A 24,407-nucleotide genomic window follows, 5' to 3' on the forward strand; every position below is an offset into this window, starting at 1 on the left:
CACTTGTTGGCCCATTGGGATTTAGTAACCCAGACTCTAACTGTTATCTCAGTTTTGATCCAGCAACCCCACAGGATGCAGCTTCAAGTGACTGCCCCACTGACTCCTGTACTGGAACTACGGACAAGAAGCATCACATCTTGAAGCCACCTCGAAGTCTCAGGACAGCCCCAGGTAGGCTGTGGTGACCCACAGATCCAGCTTTTCTAGAGAGGGATATTGGAAACTCACACCTCTCCTCTGGTGAAAATCTTTGGTGACTCCAATGTATTAATAAGGTTAAATAATAACCCAGGGTGCTCCGCAGTGCCTTGTGCAGGAGGAGTGCTCAGGAAGTGGGTACCACTCTGAGAACTCATGTTCACCGTTTCTCGCCCCTACTCCAATTCATTTTCCAGAGCGGCCAGAATAATCTATTTACACCAAATTTGGTCCAGTCAACTCTTCTGCTTATGGTTTTTCAGGGTCTCTGATCTTCTCCAGTACTGAGTCCAAATCCCTTAGTAAAGACCTGCCTTGATTTGGTCCCTCCTCCTTTCTTTCCACAATCTCCTTTCCCCCATACACTGACCTACAGTAGACCTCTGACATTTTTGGTGAATACACGCAAGACCACAAAGAATCCACATATCTGTGCCTACTGCACTCAGCACAGAAATTCCCCCATAATGTGAAGCCAAATATAACTGAAAAATTTAAAAGGCTCTACATGACATGACCTTTTACCTACAAAACTATGAGCTCAAAATGATCTATGAAGCTTTTAAAAGAATTATGCTACTAAACAAACTTGGCACTAATGTACATGCCTATTGAAGCAATAACTCTTTTATGGCTTCACTCACACATCAGCTTTATAGCGTGGGGGATTCAAACCTGGCAGAGACCTTCGGTCTCAGAAGAATCATGGAACAAAGGATGGTCCATCCATGAATGATGAGGGTGCCGCTGCTTGCTCTCTCACCTCCCCGTGGCTCACAAAGGCTGCAGCCCAGGCCTGGAGCAGCCTCCCCTCTCTCCCCAACCCCTTCCTCAGTGTGACTCCGACCCTGATCTTCCTGGGCCTGGGCTGCGAATTCTCCTACAAGACCTTCCACATACCTGGTGCCTGCCCATCCTGGGTTGTGATAGTTTCTATCTTGTGATGGCAGGCACTGTGTCCCTCCTCTTAGCATCCCCTGGACCTAGTGCTTGTTTAGTGCTTCCTGAGAGAATGAATTCATCTTGCTTCTGGAATTGTGAGGATACATTTCCTTATACTTAAAAGAACTGCCCTCAGGAGGATGCTAACCCAGGTAGCCTTAAAAGAAAGATGCTGATAGAGACCAGACCCCAGCCCTGAGGTCAGCCTTGTTCTCCACCCTTATTCCACTTCACTCTATGAAAATGTTTACCAGCCTTCTCCTCACTTCATCATGTGAGATTAACTGGCAGAAAGGGAGTGAAATCACATCCTTCTGGCTTCTCTTACATAAATTCTTACTTGCTTTCTGGGACAAGTTCTTTGGGGCTGGAATAAGGGCATTCCTTAGATGTCTATGTCAGTGTAACACACACTTATTGAGTGAGCGTCTACTGTGCCAGACACCCTGCTAGGTAGGGCTGTGAAGCAAACATGAAGAATGCAGCCTTCTCTGGAGGCACTCGCAGTCTGGTGGGGAGGCAGACTCAAATGGACGTGTGAAACACAGGGTAGGGTATAAGAGACACAGGCCCTGCAAATCTGGGAGTACGGGGGCAGGGAGCTGTGCAAGGTGATACCAGAATTAGGCTCATGGGACAATTAGAGTCAGCCAGGTGGGAGAAGTGGGAGTGGGGAGGAGGCCGTAGAAACCACCAGTCCATCATGTCACAAGTCACTGACCTCTAGGATTTGTTTCATCATTCTGGCAAGTGGTGAAGCCTTAGGACCTGGCACAACTGGGAAGGGAGAGGGAGGGGCAAGGAAGTGTGGGTTAGGGAGGGAAGTAGCCTGAGTTTTTCCAGGGAAAGTGAAGCAGCAGTGGTCCAAGCTCCTGGAAAACCTGCCCAGCATCTGGCCTCCTGGGAATATGCTTACCTGCCTCTAGTAATGAACTGTTACTTTAATGAATCATGGACTTTGGTACCGTGATTAAGCCCCACAAGGGGCAATGAGGCCCCCAAATAGCTGCCATGATTCAGAATATAATTTGGAATCAAAGATCTATCTATCCAGTGTACATGTGAAAGCATGCACACACACTCAAGCAAGATGAAATGAAGTGGCTTTTCATAAATGAATCCTAATCTCTGAGGTTAAGTCAAAAAAAGACAAAACAAGGTAGGACAAGCCAATGGTTAACAGGCTTCCAAGCAGCAGCCAGGTCTACCTGGTTTAAAGCCGCCAAGGCAATGCTTGTTCCCTGTGACCTGCCGAGGGGCCTCTGGGAGACCCAGACAGATTACCCAAATCATCTCCCCCACTGGAAAGCAGGCTATGGGGATGCTAACATGGGGCAACGAGAAAAGACAGTGATGCTGTAACTTTTAGAATTCAGATCTGTTGGTTGTCTTTGTTCGAGAGTCAAATTTCTCTGAGCTCAACAGTGTGCTGTGAACTTCACTCTACCCAACCTTTCTCCACCACCTTTCTGAAATGTCACACCTTTCAGAAAAAGGAAAACCAAGAGCATGCTACCTTCTGATTTGGAGAAGCCCAGAGGCTGGTGATAGGGCTACTCCCCAATCCCAAAATGTTTTAGGCAGTTCCAGTAACCTGATGCTTGGGCTTAATACTGCTGTGCAGGGACAAGTCTAATGTAGAAAGCAAGCTGACCTATATCCAGGTGCGTTCAGCCATCCACAGGTCCAGAAGGTCTGAAGTTAGCATGTTCACCCAGTAAAGGGCCTAGCCTTGTGCTCACCCTACTCAATTTCTACCAAATCCCTGGCCAATTGTTCATCCCCATTAAACTTGCAAGAGGCTCTGCTGAACAGAGTCTGGGCTGGCCCCAAGAGTCCTCGTACCCTGGCACCTGGCACCATATCCAGGACAAAGCAGCAGGAAGCCCCGAGACACTAAAGGGTCAGGGCCCTGAGCCATCTGCTGCTGTCCCCCTCCTCCCTGCCTCCCAATCCTGGGCTCCCCCCACACCGGTTTCATCTTCTTTGTGAGGATCAAGGAAGAGGTTGACAGGAGGGTGTAGGAGGGGCCTTGATAAAGCTCAAGTTTCCGTTTTTCAAACGTCAGCCAAGGTACCTGTGCACCATCTTGTTTCAGATCAGCCTGCAAGCGTTCTGCAGACTGCAGAAAGGCTCAGAAATCCCCCTGCCATAAAACTGTCCATGAGAATAAGAAAGCAGGATAGACCTACCCTATGGTCCCCAGCAGACACGTCTGATTCTGAAGCACGTGTCCTGCTGACTTCTGTATCTCCTTCTCTCCTGGTTTTCCTTCTACTTCTCTGGCTTTCCTTCTTAGTCTCTTTCATGGGCTCTTTAACGTGTTCAACTAGCCCAAAATATAATGGGGTTTCACCCCTGATCTTTTCTCTTCTCACTCCTCAAACAGCAACCACCATCCTCTAAACACTCATGGCTCCCAAGTCTTATTTCCAGAGCAGATCACCGTGCTGAGTGCCACACTCCAAACGCCCAACCCCGACATCCCATGGGCACCTCAAATTCAACATGTCCAAATCTGAATGCATCTCCCCATAAACCCAATCCTTCCCTTTAAGTCCATACTTTGGACTAAGGCATTATTATCCACCCACCCAATTTTCCAAGCCATATTCCCTTTGTCACTGTCAACCCCAGAGGACCTGGAGTTTCTTTGCTTGTCTATCGATCATGTTCTATTGTCATCACCACTAACAAATTAGTGCCATCACAGCTTTACTGGACCATACTCTCCTGAGGTTGAGGAGCCAGGAATCTGGTGGAAAACGGAAGAGAAGGTGTTGGGGAGACCAGACCTTTGTTCTAGTTCCATGTTCTCTGTCAGGGCCAAGACACACTGTTGCCCAGTCTCCTCTGCAATCCACTGTTAGTTTTTTCCAGGAGATGGCTTTCGATACTAGCTCCCTCAGTCCTGGTCCCATTTCTCCTTGAGTGTCTTTCCTGCTGCAATGTCAGATTAATACAAGAAACAACCAAAGACTCTCTAGCCCCTCTGTGTTAGACTTCTCCTTGTGACTCATGAATACGCACGGTCACTGGCTGAAAGCTGGGCCCGACAGAGGCCACAGCTAGCAGACCAGACTGATGATGGCCTAAGGAGCCAAGCTTGACTGGTTCAATTCCAGATGCTGAAAGTTAAAGAGAAGCACCGGGAGAGTTTGACATTTTCTTCCAAGGGGAGAATGGGTGGCATCACTGGGAACTGAGGACATAAAGGCCACCATCTAGGGAGTAATGCTAAGCATGCATAACTGGAAGGATACATGCCCAGGATGACAGCTTCAAGGCATTTGATAGGCAAGGACTCTCGGGTCATTTCTTTTGCTGTTTCCATTAACCTGTAGGATAGAGCACAGTAAAGGATCTTAGGACTTAATTATGCAGTCAGTCAGTCAGTCTGTCAATTGTTCCATCAGCGTGCTTGGCCCCATGCAGGAACAGAGAGGGAAAGGGAGAATTCACCCTGTAGGAGGGCACCAATGCACGTCTACAGGTGGCAAAATTAAAATCCTAAATTCGCCATTTCCCTCTCCTGGAGTTGGTTCCTGGAGGTTAGCACCAAGATTGGATTTCAAGGTGCCCTCCCACTGTTCAGAACAGGGGACATTTCCAAAGGAAACAATGGAGCAAGAAAACACGGCCTAATGAAACAAATTTTATTAACAAATTTTATAAGCCTCCTCCAGCCTCTAAAAGAGTTCGTCTCCACCACTGAACTTAGTGGTTGGAGTGTTTAAGTCTTCAACCCACCTCCAACCTGGCCTTGGGCCATTCCCCAATCCTACCTCCTTACAGACCAGGACATTCAAACACTGGAGACAGGGATACAAAATGGGAGAGGGATTTAGTAGCTCTCGGGAAGGAGACAGGTCATGTGGCTTCACTTACCCACTCAGTGGTCTCATTTTCCTAATTTCAAAGAATTGGGTCCCTGTATGGTTGTATCTGTGTGAAGTCAGTAAAGGGAAAGTGACAGAAAACTCCAGCAATCCAAATAATCCGGCAGAGGAAGGTATGCATGCTGATTTCTCAACTGAATGAGGCATGGTGCTTTCAGAAAGTAGTCAACAGCCTCTATCTCCTCACAATTCTGCCCTGAGAATCCTATTTTTAACCTAGGTCCCAGAGCATTTTGTACCTGTATAATGCCTCTTTTCAATCCGCTCTGTATTTGTTAGTGGAATACATGTCTTAATTCATCTACTAAGCTACAAGCTCTTTGAGCTTGTCATCTGTATATCACCCATATATGGATGGAGTGGATGGATGGATGGATGGATGAATGGATAGAAAGGAGGGTGGAGGGGAGAATAGATGGAAAGAATAGAATGGAAGGGTAGATGGAATGGAAGGAGAATGGATAGATGATGGAAGGAGGGAAAGAGGAAGGAAAGAGGGAGGGAGGGAGGGAGGGAAGAAAGGAAATCGAACAGTAGACGGAAGAAGGGAAGGAGAGAGGGAGGGAGTATGGAATGCAATGGAATGGAACAGAAATGGATGTAAGGCAGAATGAAGGGTAGACAGAGAACAGCAGGGTGTCTTAGAAAAGCACAGACTGCAGCAGAACTTATTGTGGAGACATCACTTATATTTCACACTGGGAATGACACTTGACAGTGATTACTAAGTCTGATAAGATGACATCGTTATCCACAACCTGGATTCAACTGGTTGTCCAGAAGGTCTCAGACCTGATGGAGACCAGCGATATTCCCTGATGTGGTGCTCTCTGAGACTGAATCTTGATTTTTCTAAGCCTAAAGAAAAGTTGCTTTGTATGTTTCCCTCTCTTGCATCAATCAAAACCATAAAAGAAAAGTGCATGCTGTTGAAGGTGCTAAGGAAGCATGAAATTGCGTAGGTGGAGCTGCTGTGGCCCAGGTAGGTACATGAGATTATATGTGCGCCCTCACAGTGGCACAGGCAGCAGCAGAAGAGGGCACCGAGTTCTTAGTGGCACCACACACCCTCCTGAGCAGGCCTCGGATTCCCCTCCTGACACAGACGTGCTGGGTCACTCGGACACGGATGCACTTGAAACCACCTCGGGAGCTCATCACAAGGTGATCTTGGGCTCTTGGAGATTCTGATTTCAGGTCATGGTTCTTAATGCTGGATGCCATTCACCTCACCTCATACTACTCACTTGGAAGTTCCAGGGTGAGGATCATTCCATGACTTTAACAAGCCCACCAATTTGGGAGTCACTGACCTGGGCTGTAAGTATAACCACTTACAATACAGGTTTGCCTGGTTTTAAAAAAAATACAAGATGCAAAACCCTAGAGATAAAAGAGAGAAATGAGGAGTAAGCATTTTTTTTGTGAAGTGATGTTCTGCTTTATCAAAAATTTCACTCAAACAGTGAGGGCCCCAGTACATTTAAAGTAGAATTCAATTGACAAAAGTTCACTTTACAGGCTTAACCTTCCTGCCATTTATATATACATCTAGTGCATAAAGTGAGAAAAATCTATATAAAACAATTTAAAAATTAGGTAATTTTTGAATTGAATAACCATCGTCATTCAATTCCTTACAGGTAATAATTTAATCCCTGAAAGTGAGCTGGGGAGGAAAGCCTCCTCTAAACAAGACTTCAGAGTGAGATATTCGCTGAGCCCGGTTCTCACTCAGAAAGCATCTCTCCATCCTGCAGAGCTAATGTGGCCCCTCTCTTTCCAACCCCACACAAGAGCAGCACTCCTGTCAGACGGGAAAGCAGGATTTGTCCTGTCACTTCCCCAGTGCCAGCTGAGCCCGTCTATAGTCTGGGCTGGCCCCAAGAGTCCTCGTACCCTGGCACCTGGCACCATATCCAGGACAAAGCAGTAGGAAGCCCCGAGACACTAAATAAAAATCTGGTGAGAAGGTAGAAGAACGAATCCATGCTCTGCCTCCCTTGTGTGGTAGCTCCAAAGGCGAGGCACGATCCCAGCAGCCTCCTGGAACTTTCTCTTCTCAGCTGCTCTCTGCAGCCAGTGATCGAGGCCAAAGACCATCGTAGGGGAGAAAAGTAAAAAGGCAGATCCTTCAGGGCTACAACAAAAACTTGGCTGAGAATGTGCAGTGTGGGGGCTAAGGCAGCCTGAGCAAATGATATGTAAACCATATGCAAATTTGTCCCTATAAACGCATCCCTGGTCAAGCTCATTCTCTTAAACCTCAGGCTGGGTAATTCCTGTGAAGAACACATCCTAGATAGAAGTGGGGAACTGTTCTGATTTCTGTCGCCTTATGGAATATTCTGTGAGGAGCCGGCCACATCCAGGAAGGGTCAGCTCTTGGGGTCTGGGTCTACTCTGGCAGGAGTTGGTGCTTCTGAACCACATGGATCTCCCCATGTGGGGTACCAGTTTGGGGATCAGCATCAGCACCACCAGGCCTCCCCACGGCTCATCCCAGAGGCTGGTGCTACCTTTTCCCTTAAAGATCTTTTCAGAATTCCAGTGGGAAGGTGCCAGGAAGGCATGCTTATGATCCATGAAGTGGGAACCACTGGCTAATCAAGCAATCTCCTTATCAAAATGAGCATCAGTTGGTGTTATTCCTTACTGGAAAGATGCAGCCTTATTGGGGAAGTGCAAGGAAGGCACAGAAAAAAAGGGAAGGATTCTTGTTCATAATAGAGAGGAGGGGCCCTTTTCCAGGGCATGTAGGACACATCATTCTTGATGTCCCTGACATCATCCTTGCCTCGGGGCTGAGTCTGAACAGAAAAACAGAAACCAAGCCAATGTGCTTGGAAGCTTGTAGGATAGGCCGAGCTCTGTGTCCTTAGGGAGGACTGACAGGCAGCAGAGGCCTGAGCTCCTGGACACCGAGCTGGGGGCCGCAGGTGAGGCAGCTGCCCTCAGTACAGGTCGTGGTTTAGCTCTGAGGTGCTCACCTACTTGCTCGGGGTCAACAGCCTGTCTGTCCGTCTCACATACATCTCTTGTGGTCCAGCTCCCCATCTGACTCCTATACCTGATAAAATACCATAAGCAGCAAGTGGACCTTGCGTGTCTACCCCTTTGTTGTTAACCGTGTTGCTTGGGGGTGGGGGGCTAGGAACTGATGTAATCCTGACTGCAAAAGGGACCAAAAGTCTGGCTGGTCTGAACCCAGACTGGATGCACAAAGCTCCTCGGCTCTTCTTCAAGCTCAGGATGGGGAAAGGGCCCCCATCCCAGAGCTCCATGCATCCCTGCAGAACTGAGCAAGGTCACCAGCCTGTGTCACCTTGGGAGTCATAGGCAGTGCCAGTGGGCCTCTAGTAGATCATGGGTAGTCAGGAAAGAAGGCAAAAAACATGAGAGAGGAAAGAAAGGGAACAGAAGAATAGGAAGGAAGCGAGAAAAAGAAAGACAGTAGAGAAAGAGGAGGAGGAAAACAAAGATGACAGAGAGGACAGAGATGAGAAAGAGAAGATGGAAGAAAAAGGAGAGCTCAAGGGAGGAAAGAAGAAAGAACAGGGAGGAGAAGGGAAAAAAGAGAAGCCAGAGGGCTCAAGGTGGGCCAAGTGCAAGGTCACCACCACTGGGCCCACTGCCCTCAGCCCTCCATACCCAAACCCTGTTTGAAGGGAGAAGGGTTGGATCATTGCAATTACATACTCTATCATCACTCTTAGTCTCACCCACAGGGACATCCCTCTGTGCCTCGCCTCACCAACCTTGGAGAGCATTTGCTGACCAACTGGGGACAGACGTGCCACCAGGCTTGAGATCACCTGTCCCCTGGCTGGGTCTGCTCAGACCCTGGTCAGAAGGATACTGTAGAGTCTTCATGTAATTCTGAATCGCCTGGAGCCAGTCTGGGATTGTCATGGACAGCCTGTAGTTTGGTACCTGGGGTATTGAAGGCTGAAGAGAAATAGAGAGAAGGATCTTTTTATCAAGGAGACATACTGGGGCCCAGCTCTTGGGGGCAGGCTCAGGGCTGAAACCTCCTGGAGCTGGAGCAGATGGCCACCATGACATGTCACCTGTTCAAGCGATGCCTCCTCCAAAAGGTCTCCCAAGCCTAACTTGTCGAAATTCCCCCCACTCTGAATTTCTTCTACACACATTCTGCTCTGGGTCACATGGATTTGCTGTGGCCCTTGAGGTGTGGGTGTGAACACAGCCTGTCTCCCCCACTAGAAGCCCAAGCACCTCCTGGAGGCCAAAGACCACGTTCTACAGTGTCTTCCACTGAGACTGTCCAGGATAGGCTCTGAGGTGCCCTGACAATCCTCCGGGGACTGGTGGTGACCCACTGTGTGCACTCCATTCCAGGGCATGGTTTACACAGAATACAAGGTGAGTGGTGCCCTGGAGAAGTGCAACATGGTGCTACTGGGTGCATTTCTCAACCCCCACAATTCCCTCGTCCCCCGTGCTCATTGCATCCCTTCTCCTCAGTCCTGCTCCAAGTGGGATTGGAAAGATTCTCCCTTTGCCCAGACCCTCCCAGATGAACACAGCTCCTGTGACTCCTGTGAACCATCTCACCCTGCCAGTCCTCGTGGCAACCTAGTCACCTCTTCATATCTGTCTGCCTGTTGGTCAACACTAATCAAGTGTCTACAATTGCGTGTTCGAAGATCTAATCCCTGCTGGGAAGAGAGAGGACTAGAAAGGGAGAGGTAAGGCCTCTTCCCAGGAATCGACACCAAGCTCTGAGTAACCTAAAGGAGTCCGAGGGCAAATGGAGCAAGGACCAAACAGGGGGCTTCAAATCAAGTCACTCCTGGAAAGCAAGGGATGCCAGCGAGGCACATTTTCTGCTTTATTTCCACTCATGTTTCTTAATCTCCCTGATCTCTGTTTTTCTGGTGGAGCGGGAGTGGCTGGTGAAAGAGAAACTCAGCTCAAGCAAGCCTGGTGCTTGGAAGGAGGCGGTTCCTCCAGGCTTAAGCCACTTAGCGTCTTGTCCTTGGAGAATGCAAGCAAAGAGGGGCCAGGGTTATTTAGCATTTAGCTGATGGAAGCCAAGCTGAACGAACAGACATGACAGCTCTGGGGTGGGGCCAGGGTCCTCAGAGGGCACCTGGCTGAGCGCCAGAACTAGCAGCCACCTAGGGTTGTTCCCTTTCCACGGCTCCAGCCCCACAGTGAAGCCGCCCCTGGGACTTAGTGGTCACCAGTGGGCAATAGCTCTTGTCACACTTCTACACCTTTTGCTGCATTTACTTAAAATGCTGCTTGGCATTCTTTTTCTCTCGGAGGCTCTATTCTTTCTTGGCTCTGAAATTTCCTACTTCATAGCAACTGCCCTTCAGCAGAAAGGAAACTAGTCACACTTCCTATTCACAGCCAAGGTGGTGTGTGAGTGTGTGTGAAAGAGAAAGTTTCAATGCGAGAGTGTTGCATGCACATGCAAGCACACATCTTCTGTGAGTTACATTTTATTTACAACATATCAGCTCAAATAAATTACATTCTCATCTTGGAGAGGCAAGAAGGGTATGTTTCAATTTGAACATGTGCTCATATGACGCTTCCCCATACCTCCACACATACAGAAAATATGAAATGTATCACTGTTTCCACCCTGACAAATGAAGTGTCAAGCTTGTCCTCGTTTTTAGCAGTAACATCTACAGATCTATCAAACCCTGGAATTCTGGGTAAGACTGTGCCAGAGATTTCGAGAGAATTGAGGAGAGAAGAGGGGATGTGAACAAACATTTCTTTAGCACCTCCTATGTTCCAAGCTCTATGGCAAGTACAAAAGGGGGAGAGGGCACAGGAGCAGAGGAGAGCAAGAGAGAGATTATACCGCTTATTAAGGTCATCATATTTCTACATAGCAAAGCACTGTTTGCACCTACTTAATAGAAAGGCTGGTAAGTGTAGGAAACTGCCCCCAAGAATCACCAGCACTGCCTAGATCCCCAGAGGAGGGTCCCTTGGCCAGCACCCTGCAGTACCAGAGTGACGTGGTTCAGAGTCTCCTGTGGGCGCTGACCCCAGATTATTCCAACTCCCCCCTAGTCCAAAAGAGCCCACAAGAATCGGATGGTAGGATAGGAGCCAGGCAGCAGCTGGTCCTCAGAAGGGCGGCCCAGTGGCGCCCAAGGACTTTTAAAAACAGCTGTGTGGTTACCTCAGCCTGGCTGTGAGCAGAGCGCTGGAGCTGTGGCCACATGTCCTCCCCCCCTGGGACAACAAATGTATGCATTCCCCAAATCCCAGCAGGGGAGCAGGGCTGTGGTAGGGAAAGGAGCCCAGACTGCCAAAGGCATGATGTCACCCAGCAACAGCTCACCCTGCTGTCTGGGTTGGTTGGGGGGCTCAGACTGGGAGTCAGGGTCCAACCAGTGCCTCAGGCTACCAACACAGCCCCCCACCCCCACCCCGGAAAATGGACTATAAACCAGGTGGACTCCTTGGCAAGGAATTATGAGACAGATGCAACTAGGTTCAAATCCATGGTCTAACAGCTGTGGATCCTGCCCGAGCTGCACGACCTCTCTCAGCCTTGGTTTTCTTAGGAACAATAACACTGACTTCAACCCTTCTAGGCTGCTTGTGAGACTTATACGACCTCATGTTTGTGAGGCAGGCAGCTTGGGGCTTGGCACATGGTGCTCTTCAAGTGTTAGCCATGTCATTATTCATTAACAATATGACCTCAGGGGTCTGGATTGGGGAAGCCTGACTGGTTTGCACTTTTTTGGAACTGGAAAACAGAATCCACAGTTGCCTGAGTCCCTGGACATTCAACTTGGGAGCTTCCCATCACGAAGATGTTTTCTCACCCTAACAGAAGCAGATGAAAACATCCACTTCCCCATGGAGGCACGAGGTACAATGAGTTAATTTCCTTAATTAGTAAGGAGCTCAAGCAGCATGATAAGAGAACTATTTAGACTTTAATGGAAGAAAACATGGCCATGAAAGGCAATTCACAAAATGAGAAATGCAGGTGATGAATAAATATTTGGAAAAAATGTTCAAGCTCACTAATAATTTAAGAAATGCAATTTAAAGCCACCCCAAAATGTCATTATTGACCTCCCCCATTAGCAAAAATTCTGAAATGCGGACATCCAGTGCTGGTGAGGATGCCTTCATACAACACTGATGGGAACATAATTGGTACAACTTTTTTCCAAAAAGCCCAGGCTGTACTCGAGAGTCCCTCTTCATGCTGTTTCCCTGCCCAATTACATCAATTACTACCTGAAATCCAACCTAGATTTTCCAGAGGAAACTTCCCCTCAGGGTTCCCACTTCCTGCAACCAGACCCCTCAAGCCACAGCCCAAATGTTGAAGGAAGACTCTAGAAGGCACTGATGAAAATCGCCCTCTCCACACAGGTGTGGTGCCCACGGCCTGAGAATGGGGGCCCTGGGAGGTGCGTGTGGGGCGGGGGGTGAAGAGGGCAGAGTTCAAGGAAAAAAATAATAATAAAACAAACTCCTGGCAAGGCTTTTGTGGACAGCCTCACCACTCCATTCTTGCCAACCACAACTGACAAGGAAAACACAAGGAGAAGTGATATGGATGGACAGAATTGTGGAACTGGCATCGCCATGTGGGAGAGAGAAGCCAGGAAAGGAGGCAGGGAAGCAGAGAGAGCCCAGGCACCAGGAGCCTTTAACATGAAAGAACAAGGAGAAAGCGGAAACCTTCGTCATTTCTGTCATTGACTTTTGTCAAACACTCTCCAAGCACCAGGCAGAAGAATTTTCTGCTGCAACCTGGGGGAGAGGCCAGGGAGGAGGCCCAGCATAGCAGCCATAAGCTCAGGGAAGCCACAGGCCCCCACATCAGGAGCAGCCAGGAATCTGGGGATAGTGGCCTGGTACAGAAGTCCTGGGTGCGGTCACAGCCTTGAGCTGAGCAGGATCTAAGGCAGATGATTCTGGTTCCAGCGGAGGGGAGGGTAAGAGCTGCCTGTGTGAGCCACCAGGGGGCAGGAGTGGACATCAACTGCAGCAAAGTCTCACCCCAAAGCACGCGCACTTCTTCATTCAGGCAAAGCTCAGTCCTCTAAATGTGAATTACTTTCCAATTTTGAATCAATGTAAGAAAAACACAAAAAATTAAAAGAAAGAGAAAAAGAAAAAAAATGGAGTTTAAAAGAAACCGATTGATGTTTCCTGCTGAATCCATCCTGGTTTTCTGCTCCGCCAGTCAAGAAGCAGGAGCTGTTCCCTAGTCCACCCTACCGTTTCTTTCTGGGCCAGTCAGTTTCCCTGGCCCCATGCCTTCCCATCTTCTATCCCTCAGCTGACATCTGCTGTGTTCTTGCTCAGCCTTGCCCCAGCCAAGTGCTAACTTCTGGCCCAGTAACAGCCAGAGAAAGGTCTGCAGTCACAAATTTAAGAGGATCCCAGAGCAGATCCTCCTTCTAGAGCTTACCTTACCTTCAAGCAGAACCTATCAAGGCTACTAACGGGATTCTCTGCAAAGAAGTATCATTTGGTCCTCCTCTTAGGCTCTTGAAACCTTTCCCTATCCTTATACCTTCTGCTTCTTAGCCCGCATTCAATTGCCAAAAAAGGTAACCCTCCCTTGAATTCTCCAACCCTTACCACATCTACGACCTCCAATCACTCTTCTGTACAAATTCTTCAGCACAACATTGATTTGGTTAAAAGAGAAAAAGGACTTGGCCCCAGAGAAATGTAGCCTACTGAACTGAGAGCAGAAACAGCTCTCAAATCAGAGAGGAGTGGCCCCTGGAAACAGGAGCTCTTGAGGCCAGTACACTGAAGGCACTGAAGGGTGTCCCCATCTCAGGACTGGGTGGGTCAGGGTTTGGGAGAGAGTGGTTTGCCATGACAGGGTTGGGATGGAGAACCATGGAGTTGCAGTGCAAGGGAGAGAAATGTTAAGGTCTTTTTTTTAGTTCAAAAAACCCAACTGCCGAAGTTTGGGCTGGGGGAGTCCTGGCTTGGCAGCAGTTCTCATGGGAAAAGCATCCAGAGGCTTTAAACAACCTTCAACTTACAATGAAAGTACAACATGATATGGCCACCATTAAAAAAAAAAAAAGTGAACAATCTTTTTAAAGAACAAAGCATTCAATCACAATAATGAAATACCAAGAACAGGTCACAGGAGGTAGTCATCTATGTTCTAAACTGCTCTGACATTTAGAATAGTGCACCTCATATGTGCTTGTTTTAGAGGACAGATGACAAACTAGCAATTGTCCTAGAAAGAAGATGAGGAAGAATGAGGAGGTATGGAAAACTGTGATACATACAAAGGATAAAAGATGCTGCCTGTGGACCAAGACTAAAGGAAGATGCCGAGTGCTGGAAGCTCATAATACAGGAGACCTCTAGTGTCACACAGATCAGCACTAGACACCTGGAGACATCCTGAGTCAGAAAGTCATGGCACCTAAGAGTTGCAAAGAACTATCCGTGAAATCTGGTCTACTCCCATTTTATAGATGAGGAAACTAAGGCCAGAGATTTTAAGTGATTGACCGGGGGCACACGGCAGAACCAGAACTAGAATTCAGCCTCTCCAAGAAGGATCTGCCCATATGAACAGTGTCTTGTTACAAAGGAAGTCGACATGTTCTGCCCCAATTCAAAGGTCAGCACAAGAATCCATGGTCAAATGTGATGGAAGAGAGCGGAATTTCTGTTCAGTCTACGAAAGAGCTTCCTCTTAACCAAATCTGGCTAGGCCTGGGACAGGCTGCCTTCCAGGTCAGCAGTGAGGACCTCCATGCCTGGGACAGAGGAAGGAATTCTTCTAAGAGGTAAGAGACAGGTCTCTACCAACTCTAAAATTCCAGGATTCCCATGTAGAGAGAGTCTGTACCCGCAGGGTTGGTGCTGAGGGTGCTGAGTTAGAAAGACAGCATAGCATGGGACAGTGGGAGCAGGCCACTCTTAAGTAAGGAAAAATTCTGTTATTCTCATGCTCCAGGTGAACTCAGCAAGGGTAACTACGGCTGACAAAGCAGGCAAGATTCTAGTTGAGCAAAATGAAATCTCCTCGACCAGCAGAGTGATAAAACACTGACTGACTGCTGCAGGAAGTTTAGAGGCTATGTTATTTCCCCAAGGGCACATACAGCTTTCTGTCCTGCAGTGCGCAAATGCTCAAATGCTCAGCTGTCAACCAGGCTGGGGACCTGACCAGAAGGCCTTCCAGGTCTCAGGTCTTGCATTCCTAAACTTGCCCAAGAATCTTCTTAGCCATACCTGTGTCCCCAGGGTCCAGGGGAAACATCCGCCATGCTATCAGCCCAAGGCTCTGAGGCATTTCTCCCCAGTTTGCATTCTGATGTTTTGCTCAAGGTGGCTATTCCCACCACACAGCTACTCCCACCAGGGCACATCTCCTCCCTCACAGGACCATTATTAACCGCTATCCTTGGCCACCAAACCCAGTCGGCTCACTGGCTTCTGTCCATGAGACAAAAGAGAGTTGCACTCCTAAGCTACTTGCTCTAACCAGTGAGTCTAATTCATCATGTGTATTGGAAAGCCTCTTTTAAGCCAAAGCCAAAACCCCTTTTCTTGGAGCTCAGATAAGCTGGAAAGAGAGACAATTCACTGTTTTGATAGTTTCAGAGCTGAAAGTCACTGTCATTTAAAAAAAAAAAAAAATTGGCAAAAAGTCTTGAAATGATTCACGCTGAAAAGTCTGACTGGATGACTGCAAATTCATTCACAGCCTGATAAATCATTTGCAAGGGAGAGAAAGGGGAGACACAAGAGGCTCCAAAGAGGAAGGGGGACAATGCATTCTTGGGGCATGACTGGTGTTAAGTAGTGGCTACAGCTGGGGGTGGGGGTGGGGGTTGAGAACGGGATGTGGGGGTAAGTAAATCATAGTTTGGCTTTAGTCTCAAAAACCCTTGGTACAGCCCCACCTCACAGTCCCAGAACAGCAAGCCCCCTGGCTCTCCTTCCCTCTTTTCTAAGGCTTCCAGGACAAACATCACCTCAAAGGTGGTGGGGGTGGGGTACTGGCAGAAGGAATGAGGAGGTGTTTGTAGCAAGACCAGGAAAACAGAATTTGCCTTTTTGCTGTGCACAAGCTGAAATGGTCCCATCGCTGCCCCCTCTTCAAAGCCACTGACCTTTGCCAAGAAGGCGGCATTCCTGATGGCGCCCACCATTTCTCCCCCCTTGGGGTGCACCTTGGCCACGTGCATCCACATGCGCTCCCAGGTGTGGCTGTCGATGGGGAAGCCGCTCTTGTTGACATGAAACAGGACCCCGCCGTCTTTGTCTTCCTCCTCCGAGCCCCCGCTCGTGGCGAGGCTCACGGGCCGCGCGTGGCTGCTCCGGGACCGGGTGCCTTTGGCGCCTTTGGGGTGGGGGCAGTGGTGTGTGTCGGCCGCAGAGCCCGTCATGGTGCGGCCGGGGCGGGGAGAGAGGCGCGGGGGCCGAGCGGGGGCGGCGGCAATGGGGGGCGTGTGCGCGCGGGCGCGGCGCGGGGATCAGCGCCCCGCGCGGGCGGCGTTCTCCATGCCTCTCGCTGCCGCAGGACGCGGGAAGGGGGAGCGTCGGCAGGAGCTCCGCGGAGGCTGCCTGGCTCGCGGCTCACCGACGGTGCCTGAAATCAGTGGAGACACGGAAGACACCACAGCTAAGTGGAAACCCAGAGGAACCCAGGCGGGGGCTGGGTCCCACAGCGGAGGGGTTGAGGAGTGGGGAGAAGAATGTCTCCACGTCACTCTCCGCTTCCTTCCGTACGCTGACAGACCTCCCCCCCCCATCCACCCAGGGAATGGAATACGAGCTTTCAGCCTGGAATTTATCCACAGAGACCCTTTAAAAATCGCCACAAACCTGAATACTGGGAATAAAATAAAAGGAGCGTGGGGGATGCAGAGTAGACGGTGTAGGGAGAAGAAAGCTTGAGTAGCATGAATGAATGGTAGGTTTCCGCAAGGCTCCACACCTTTCTTGGTCCCCAGATGTGGCCGAGCGACAAGCCAAGCCGAGAACACGCCGGCACGTGAGCGCCCGGGGTTGGCGCGAGGGCGCAGCAGCAGCCTTGGCTTGCAAAGGAGGCCCCGTTTCTTCCAGGAATCTCTCCCGGACCCCATCGAGCGAGAGGGTCGGCCCAGCCCCCAGTCTCCAGTGGAAACAGCTCCACCCGCCCGCTTTCCCTGAGTTCCAGCACCAGGCACTCGGAGGGACTGGCTGCAGGCGGGGCGCGGGGAGCGCGCGCTGCAGCTGCCCGGACCCTACCTCCCGTCCGTGGGTTTCATTGCTGCAGAGTCTTTCCGGGCTGCGAGGTCGGTGGTAGTTGCTGCTGCTGCGGCCGCGGCCGTCCCCTCATTCCATGTTCCATTCTCGAATGTTATTCTGTGACATGTAACCGAGTCACCCGGGCAGCCGCCGATGTTCCGAATGCGTCCATTGGCCATCGCAACAAAGAGGGGCGGTTCCAGGGCTCGGGACTCTACAACCCTCGGTTTCGCGACGCTCGGATTGGCTCCGGGGGTTCCCGGGCGGGAGGGGAGAGGAGTAGCGGGAGCTGGGCGGCCACGCGAAATCCGATCGCTTTCATGTCCTGGGAGCTGCGCGGGGCTGGGAGCGTTTGTCCGCGGGACTCAAAACCGAGTTTCCCCAGCGCACGTGACAGTGCGAAGGTTTACAACTGTGGAAAGCAGAGGGGAGAAGAAAAGCCGAGAAGTGAAGGTGAGGTAGCGGAGGACTTGGCTTTAGAACAGCTTTCCCTGAGGAGGGCTGAAGAGAGTCTCCTGTCCCTACCCAGGTTGATGGATGGTTAAAGAAGAGGCTGTTTATATATATGCACAAAATTAAACCTTTAAAAAAAAAATCTTGCCTTACGAACCCTCCAAAATTAACGAGCAGGCACAGCCGTGGAGTGTCCGACAGTCATACTTAACAACTTCCCATTAAACCACTTAACAACTTCCCATTAAACCCAAGTGACACTAAAACCTATTCAGGCCCTTGCACTCCTGGCACAGTTGCTGAGTTAGAGGATGAGTTGGAGAGAGGCTTCAAAGCCACAGTGAAGAGTGAAGTGTGTAGTCCTTCCACACTCCACTGAAACACATTTTCCTTTAAATTTTAAAATTTTTCTTTTTTAATTTTAAAGAAAGAGGAAAGCAAGGTGAGATGTGAAGAGCACCAGATGACTGACCCAAGGGCCTGGCTCAAGATCCAGATCTGTCACTCGTTGAGCTGTGCTGCCCTGGACAAGCCACTTGCCTGCTCTGGGCCTTACCTTCTCTTTCTGAAAAGAGTAGAGCAGACTCCTTGATCTTCCAAGGTTCTCTTAATCTCTTACTTCTGTCTCCTGCACATTTAAGGACACAGCGATAATTTAATAGTCTTTCTTTTGGAACTCCAGGCCAGCTTGCCAGCTTTGAGGGGGTGAGGCAATGCTAAGTGAACCTCAAATTTAGGATGCAATCATTCAAGCACTGCTGATGACAGAATCAGAGTTTCTGGATGCCTAATCCTACAAGTTGTCTTTAGTGGAGTGGGCCCAGGCTTCCACAGGAGGGCGTGACGAGGGGCCAGTGCCAGCCCTACTTGGCACTACTACCTAAGGCAGAGCCCATGTCTAGGACTTTATAGATTCGATAATGAGAAAAATAGCTTAGGTGCCAATTCAGGAAATTATCCAAATAATTCCAGTGGAACAAACACACCTGAAAAAAATCAGGACATTTTAAGAAAATGATCCCCCACCATATAATTTCCTCAGTTTTCATTTCCTGATTATAAGAAGACATGCTTCAGAAAGTGATCTGTTTTTTCATCTCAAACATTCTTCCTCCCTTCTTTTTTCATTCATCTCTCAAATCGGTTTCTTTCTCCACACTTTTCCCGAGTTTCAAGTCCAGAAGACTAGGTTTTCAGTGTGAAAAGCTATACACAGAGGATGAGAATTTGGCCTGAAAAATCCCTCAGGAGAAAACTGAGCTCTCAAAGCTCAAGTGACCAGACCGGTCCATGAGCATCGAAGAACGTCTGGCTAGTGTCACCCTCTTTGGAGTCACTTCCCAGTGTCCCCACTCAGGCCAAGTCCATACAATTACAATCGCCCTGTTAAACCAGAAAAAAAAAGAAAATCCTAGGGACCGGAGAAGGTTATCTGCTCATCTTCCTGCCAACAGACATCCCAGGACCCCCAGATGGTTGATAGGAAAAGTCTTTGTTGTTATTCTAATCTCTGCTCTTCTGATTGTCTGCACCCCTCTTCCAGGGTGAGAAGGGGGTGGGGGTGAGGTGGCAGGTGGAGGGACAACAAAACAAATGAAGACAGCTGTGAAATTTGGCCACTTTTCTAAAGATGTGGTAAGGAGGCTCCAGAGTGAGCTGCAGTGTCCCAGCAAAGGGACTGGGAGGCAAAAGAGCCCCTTTGTTCAGAATTCCTTTGCATTTGACAGTTGGATTGGTGGCACAAAGCAACTACCTTTGTTCTTTGTCTCCTTGTGTATTTTGCATTACATGACACTCAAGTGAACCCAGGCCAGATAGATTATGGGTTTTGAAAATTCAGTTAGCTAGTAAGAATGATGTAGCCATGCATACAGTGGGACAGGGACAATTTGTGACTTGAGCAGGGGTACATGGTAGCTAGCCCCAGAGCGCTCACTTTCATTCGTTAATATAATGACTGCGTAGCAGAGGAGTGTAGTAGAAAGGTTTGAGACAAGTCCTGGGATTCAAACGCTATCTTGTTATTCAAGTGCCAGTTTCTGAGGTCATAAAGACAAATAAGATAAAATCCTACTCTCATGGGTCATATTTCTAGCTCCCCCACTTGTTGCTGGTGCAATTTTGTTAAGTTATTCAACCTCTCTGATCCATCGCTTCCTCACAGAATAGACATTAAATAAGCAGTGGGAATGTTGCAAGGATTCAGAAAGGTAGGATATGTGAAAGCACCTGCTATGTGCTTAGTACATGTTAGTTAAACCTGAATCTCAGACAGTTACACAAATAGATTTGGAGACATTTGTTTCTTCCACATTTCACTGCCTGGTTCTGGAGACTGGGAAATTCCCACTGTTGCCCAGGGGAAGTGGCATTTAAATCAAGCCATGGGTCTACAGAGGAGAAAGGAAAAAATAGGAAGGAGAAGTAGGCAGCTGGCTCACAGGACCTGGAAGAGGTTCTTTCTGCATTCATTGGCTGTACCTAGGAAGACCCACCCCAAATGCGGCTCATGCCCAAGGTTTCAATGCGTGTGTTCAGGGACTATGATCAGCTTGCTGCTGAAATAGTGGACTGACTTCTTCACTGAATATCAGCCATAATATTCTGTAAATCATGAGATTCAGCAATCCTGCTGTTGTTTTTGGACCCCAGAAAAGTACCCTAATGTGGGACTTGAGTATCTTAACTGGGGTCTAACAAAATAGAATACATTCTTCAGCCCTAACTTCCCCAAAGCAAATTTCCCATCTATTCCGTGGTAGTGTATGAACCACATGAACTGTCACCTAACCATACACTGTCTTCTATCATTCTCTAATCGTTTTGGATCTAGGTTTTGCCATATAAACAACAAAACCTCAAGTATCATTGACCAAATGCTTAATTTATGTCAAATACAATCTAAACACTTCATGTGAATTATGTTATTTAATGCTCACACACACCTTTGAGATAGGTTTCGAGACTGGGAGAAGGGAAATAATTTGCCCAGGTCCAGCCAACAGAGGGAAACTACAAAAGTAACTTACCTATCTTGGTTTCAGCTCTTAGGGGAAAAGTATTTTAAAAGGGCTCCTCTGAGAATTTGTCACTACATATCTGTCCTTACATTAAATTCACACTGTCCAGGTAGTTGAGGAAAACCCAAGCTGAAAAATTAAGTTTAAATGGTACCACATTGGTAACTTCCTGCAGTGCCTGGAAACACGCACACGCACACACACACACACCCCTTCTCTGGAGGAATTCACCCTCAACACAGGTCCACCAGGAATCCTAAAGAGCCCAGGCAGACATAAACCCATGATTAAAGATTATCAAGTCACAAGCAGGCAAGTCACCATAAATAAACAATAGAGTTAAACCTCTATGGACTTCAGATACTGAAATTATCAGATGCAGAATATAAAGTGTTTTCATTTAAAATTTTTACAGAAATAAAAAGGGTAATTAAAAACATGGAGAAATGAACAGGAGAATGTAAAAACTGACCAGGCAGATTTGAAAAAGAATCAACTAGAACTAACTAACAAAAAATGTGATCCTTGAAGTCAAAAGTTTACTGGATGGTTTATAAGTTAGTGTGGTCTAACTGCTGTAATAAACAGACCCAATAAAAGTTATATTTTGATCACATAGCGATACTGGGCAGATGAGCGAGTTGGACTTCCTAAACTCAGTCATTTAGAGACCGAGACTGTCAGAGGCTCTGCCATCTTCAGGACATGGCTCTTCAGTGTTATCTGTGTTCCAGCCATCAGGAGGGAAAAAAGCATGGAGGAGTGCCAGGAGGACATTTTATATAAGCCAGCCCTGGAAGTGGTGCATATCACCTCTGCTAGAATCCAGTCACTCGACTACCACACTATATACAAGGGTGAAGTGTAGGCAGGATCATTTCAATTTTAAAAAGCCTCCCATTTATAACATGTAAGAATGGAGAAATATAGATGTCATTGGAACTTAGCAGTGATGAAATCCTGATGATCAGGCAATACAACCATCCCCACCACATCCCTGGGGATGGTGGAATTTCCTTATTTAGATCCTGATTCTGCCCCCTGAAAGGGTCCTCTATCCTTTGTAATCCATGGCCCCTCACTCTACTCTCTGAGAGGTTCTCCTTTGTCCATTAACCTCCATCAGCACATCTGCAGCGTCCACATCCTTGGGAATCTGTACAGCTCTTGCAGCCAATTTCCAGTTGATGTGAATTTGGAAGCCAAAGGATTATTTTAAAGCTTAAAAAAGTCAAATGTTTTTAAAAGCTGGATTTATGATTCCTTTGATCACGTAATTCCTAAAAAATTTAATAGATTTCTAATCTGTTTGCTTCTAGACAATTCCATCTGCCAACAAGCATATCCAAAGTTGTCACATAAAGTTCTCAAACCTGATTTATTTCCTCATCCCAGGACTTTCTCTCTGACTTGGTGATGGTTGCCTTGATGCCATCTGAAACAACAGGCTTGGGTGAGAAAACCACATTCTCAGTCTGATCTTTGCCATAGAACCGAATCACTGGGTTTAACTGAGTTCTAATTGCCATTTGTCACTCAAAAGCTTTTATCAGTCTTGCCTTTTACTCTTTGGGGTTTAGAGGCAGTCCTTTCCAACTCTGCAAAGTCCCAAAATCCGGGCTATTTCAATCCTTTTCCATATATTTGCATGTTAGTTAACTCTTTCCTATGATCATTTCCTGTGATCATAACACCTTGCTAAACACGGCAAGGAACCTCCAACACACACTCACATTCTATTTTCCCTTTAAGTTACATAATCGATAGTAGGCACTTGGTCTGGTTTCCAAGTTACTGCAAGCAACCATTTTGCCAAATGTTTTGCCATTGCATAACCTAGGTGTCTTGCTTTCCAGCCTGATATATATTTCTTTGCCACCTGCAACCAGATGACTGCCACAGGATGCTGCCACTTCTGGTGCCAAGAAGAGGCTGAAGAGTAATGTTAATGATGTAACACGAGTGGCTGCAAAACAGCAACTGAATCCATCCAAAGAAAATAAAAGAGAGTGGAAATAATAAGAAACCAAAAAACAGATATAAATGAAATTAAAAACCAAACAAAGCTACAGGTGAGGGGAACAACATAACCAAAAGTTGGTTTTTTGAAAGGACTAATGGACTAGAGAAACCTCTTACAAGACTGATAAGAAGAAAGAAAAACATGACGTAAGCAATAATAGAAATGAACAAGGGGTAACTATAGATATAGCAAATTAAAAAGATAGAATACTACAAGAAGCTCATGCCTATGAGTTTGAAAACTTAAACAAAATTGACAGTTTCTAGAAAAATATGTTATCAAACTGACTTGCCATAAAACAAAAAACCTTAGTAAATGTTAAAATTTACTGTCCAAGAAATCACCTGACTCAGAGAGTTTTATATGGATTATATCAAATATTTAAGGAACAGATGGTACACAAAATCTTTTGAGAAAATAGAAAAAGAGGAACCATTCCACCTGTTAATTGTATTGAAACAGTAAAACCTTTGTATCCAAAACAAGACAAAGCTCAAGAAAGAAAAACTACTAGTAATCTCACTTTTGAACATAAATGAGAATATCCTAAATAAAATATTCACAAATTGAATCCAGCAATGTATAAAAACTTTCATGTGTCATAATCAACTTGAAACTAAACCCTTATCCCACACTATATGGAAAAATTAATGCTAGGGAGCTTGTCAGTCTTAACATCACCACTGTGTGCCTTATGGTGAGATGCCATAGTAAGTGTCCTCATTTCCTAGTTGTTAAAACAAATACCATACAATGGGTTGGCTTAAACAATGGGAATTTGTCAGCCCATGGTTTTGAGCCTAGAAGTCCAAAACTGAGGCGTTAGCAAGGCGATGTTTTCTCCCCATGGACTGTGGCATTCTTGGTCCTTGGCTTTTCTGTCATGTTTCAATACACATGGTGGTGTTTTCTGCTTTCTCTTCCGTGTTCTGTTGCCTTCCAGCTTCTGGCTGCTCCCTGTGGCTTCTCTTTCTGTGTCCAATTTCCTTGGCTTATCAGGACTTCAGCCGTATGGATGAACTCTCATCCAGTTCGGGCACGCCGTAACTAATAACATCTTCAAAAGGCCAGTTTACAAGTGGGTTCACACCCCCAGGACCAGGGGTTAGACCTGAACATGCCTCTTGTGGGGGACACGATTCAGTCCCCAACAGTAAGTATACAGCACCAACCATGCATACTGTTTCCTGAAAAACTGAACCTGAATCTAATTGTCTGGACCTAAATAATAATTTATAGGAAATAAGAAGGATGGAAGAAAAAGTGACACCAGAAGGAAGCAATCAGTGAAACCCTGAATGTGGGACAAATAACACACTTTCTCTACCAAAAACAATGGCATTTTTTTTAAAAAAGGGAGAAGTGAGTTGGGAAAAGAATTTAAAAGATTTAAAAATGTATAGCAACTAAATGCAACATGTAAACCTTGCTTTGATTGTGATTCAAGTAAATAGCTGTAAAAAAGAAAGAAAAGAAAAGAAAGAAAGGAAGAAACTCTTTTGAGACCACTCAGGAAATTTGAATACAGATTGGGCATTATATGATATTAAAAATTATTATTTAGTTAGGTTTGATAGTGACATGATAGTTATATTAAAAATCTTACCAGTAGAAGAT

General features: G+C 47.1%; 1 protein-coding gene across 2 annotated transcripts in view; it reads right to left on the reverse strand.

Annotated features, from left to right (window-relative positions):
* Positions 1–17,382, reverse strand: part of VASH2 (vasohibin 2) — a 37,673-nt gene extending 20,291 nt beyond the window's left edge. Inside the window, exons 1-5 of one of the 2 annotated variants that reach the window (XM_037824191.1) lie at positions 17,295–17,382; positions 16,175–16,653; positions 8,902–8,990; positions 5,032–5,088; positions 4,407–4,481 (exon numbers count right to left, since the gene is read on the reverse strand). In XM_037824191.1, coding sequence (XP_037680119.1) covers positions 4,407–4,481; positions 5,032–5,088; positions 8,902–8,990; positions 16,175–16,450 — 497 coding nt within the window. In that variant the 5' untranslated portion in view covers positions 16,451–16,653; positions 17,295–17,382. Of the gene's footprint in view, positions 1–4,406; positions 4,482–5,031; positions 5,089–8,901; positions 8,991–16,174; positions 16,654–16,889; positions 17,212–17,294 lie in introns of those variants that run through there. The other variant, XM_037824183.1, reaches the window with a different exon arrangement.
* Between the last annotated feature and the right edge of the window lie 7,025 nt (positions 17,383–24,407).

The sequence above is a fragment of the Choloepus didactylus genome, chromosome 2 (genome assembly GCF_015220235.1).
Source record: "Choloepus didactylus isolate mChoDid1 chromosome 2, mChoDid1.pri, whole genome shotgun sequence".
In the NCBI taxonomy this organism is placed as follows: domain Eukaryota; kingdom Metazoa; phylum Chordata; class Mammalia; order Pilosa; family Megalonychidae; genus Choloepus; species Choloepus didactylus.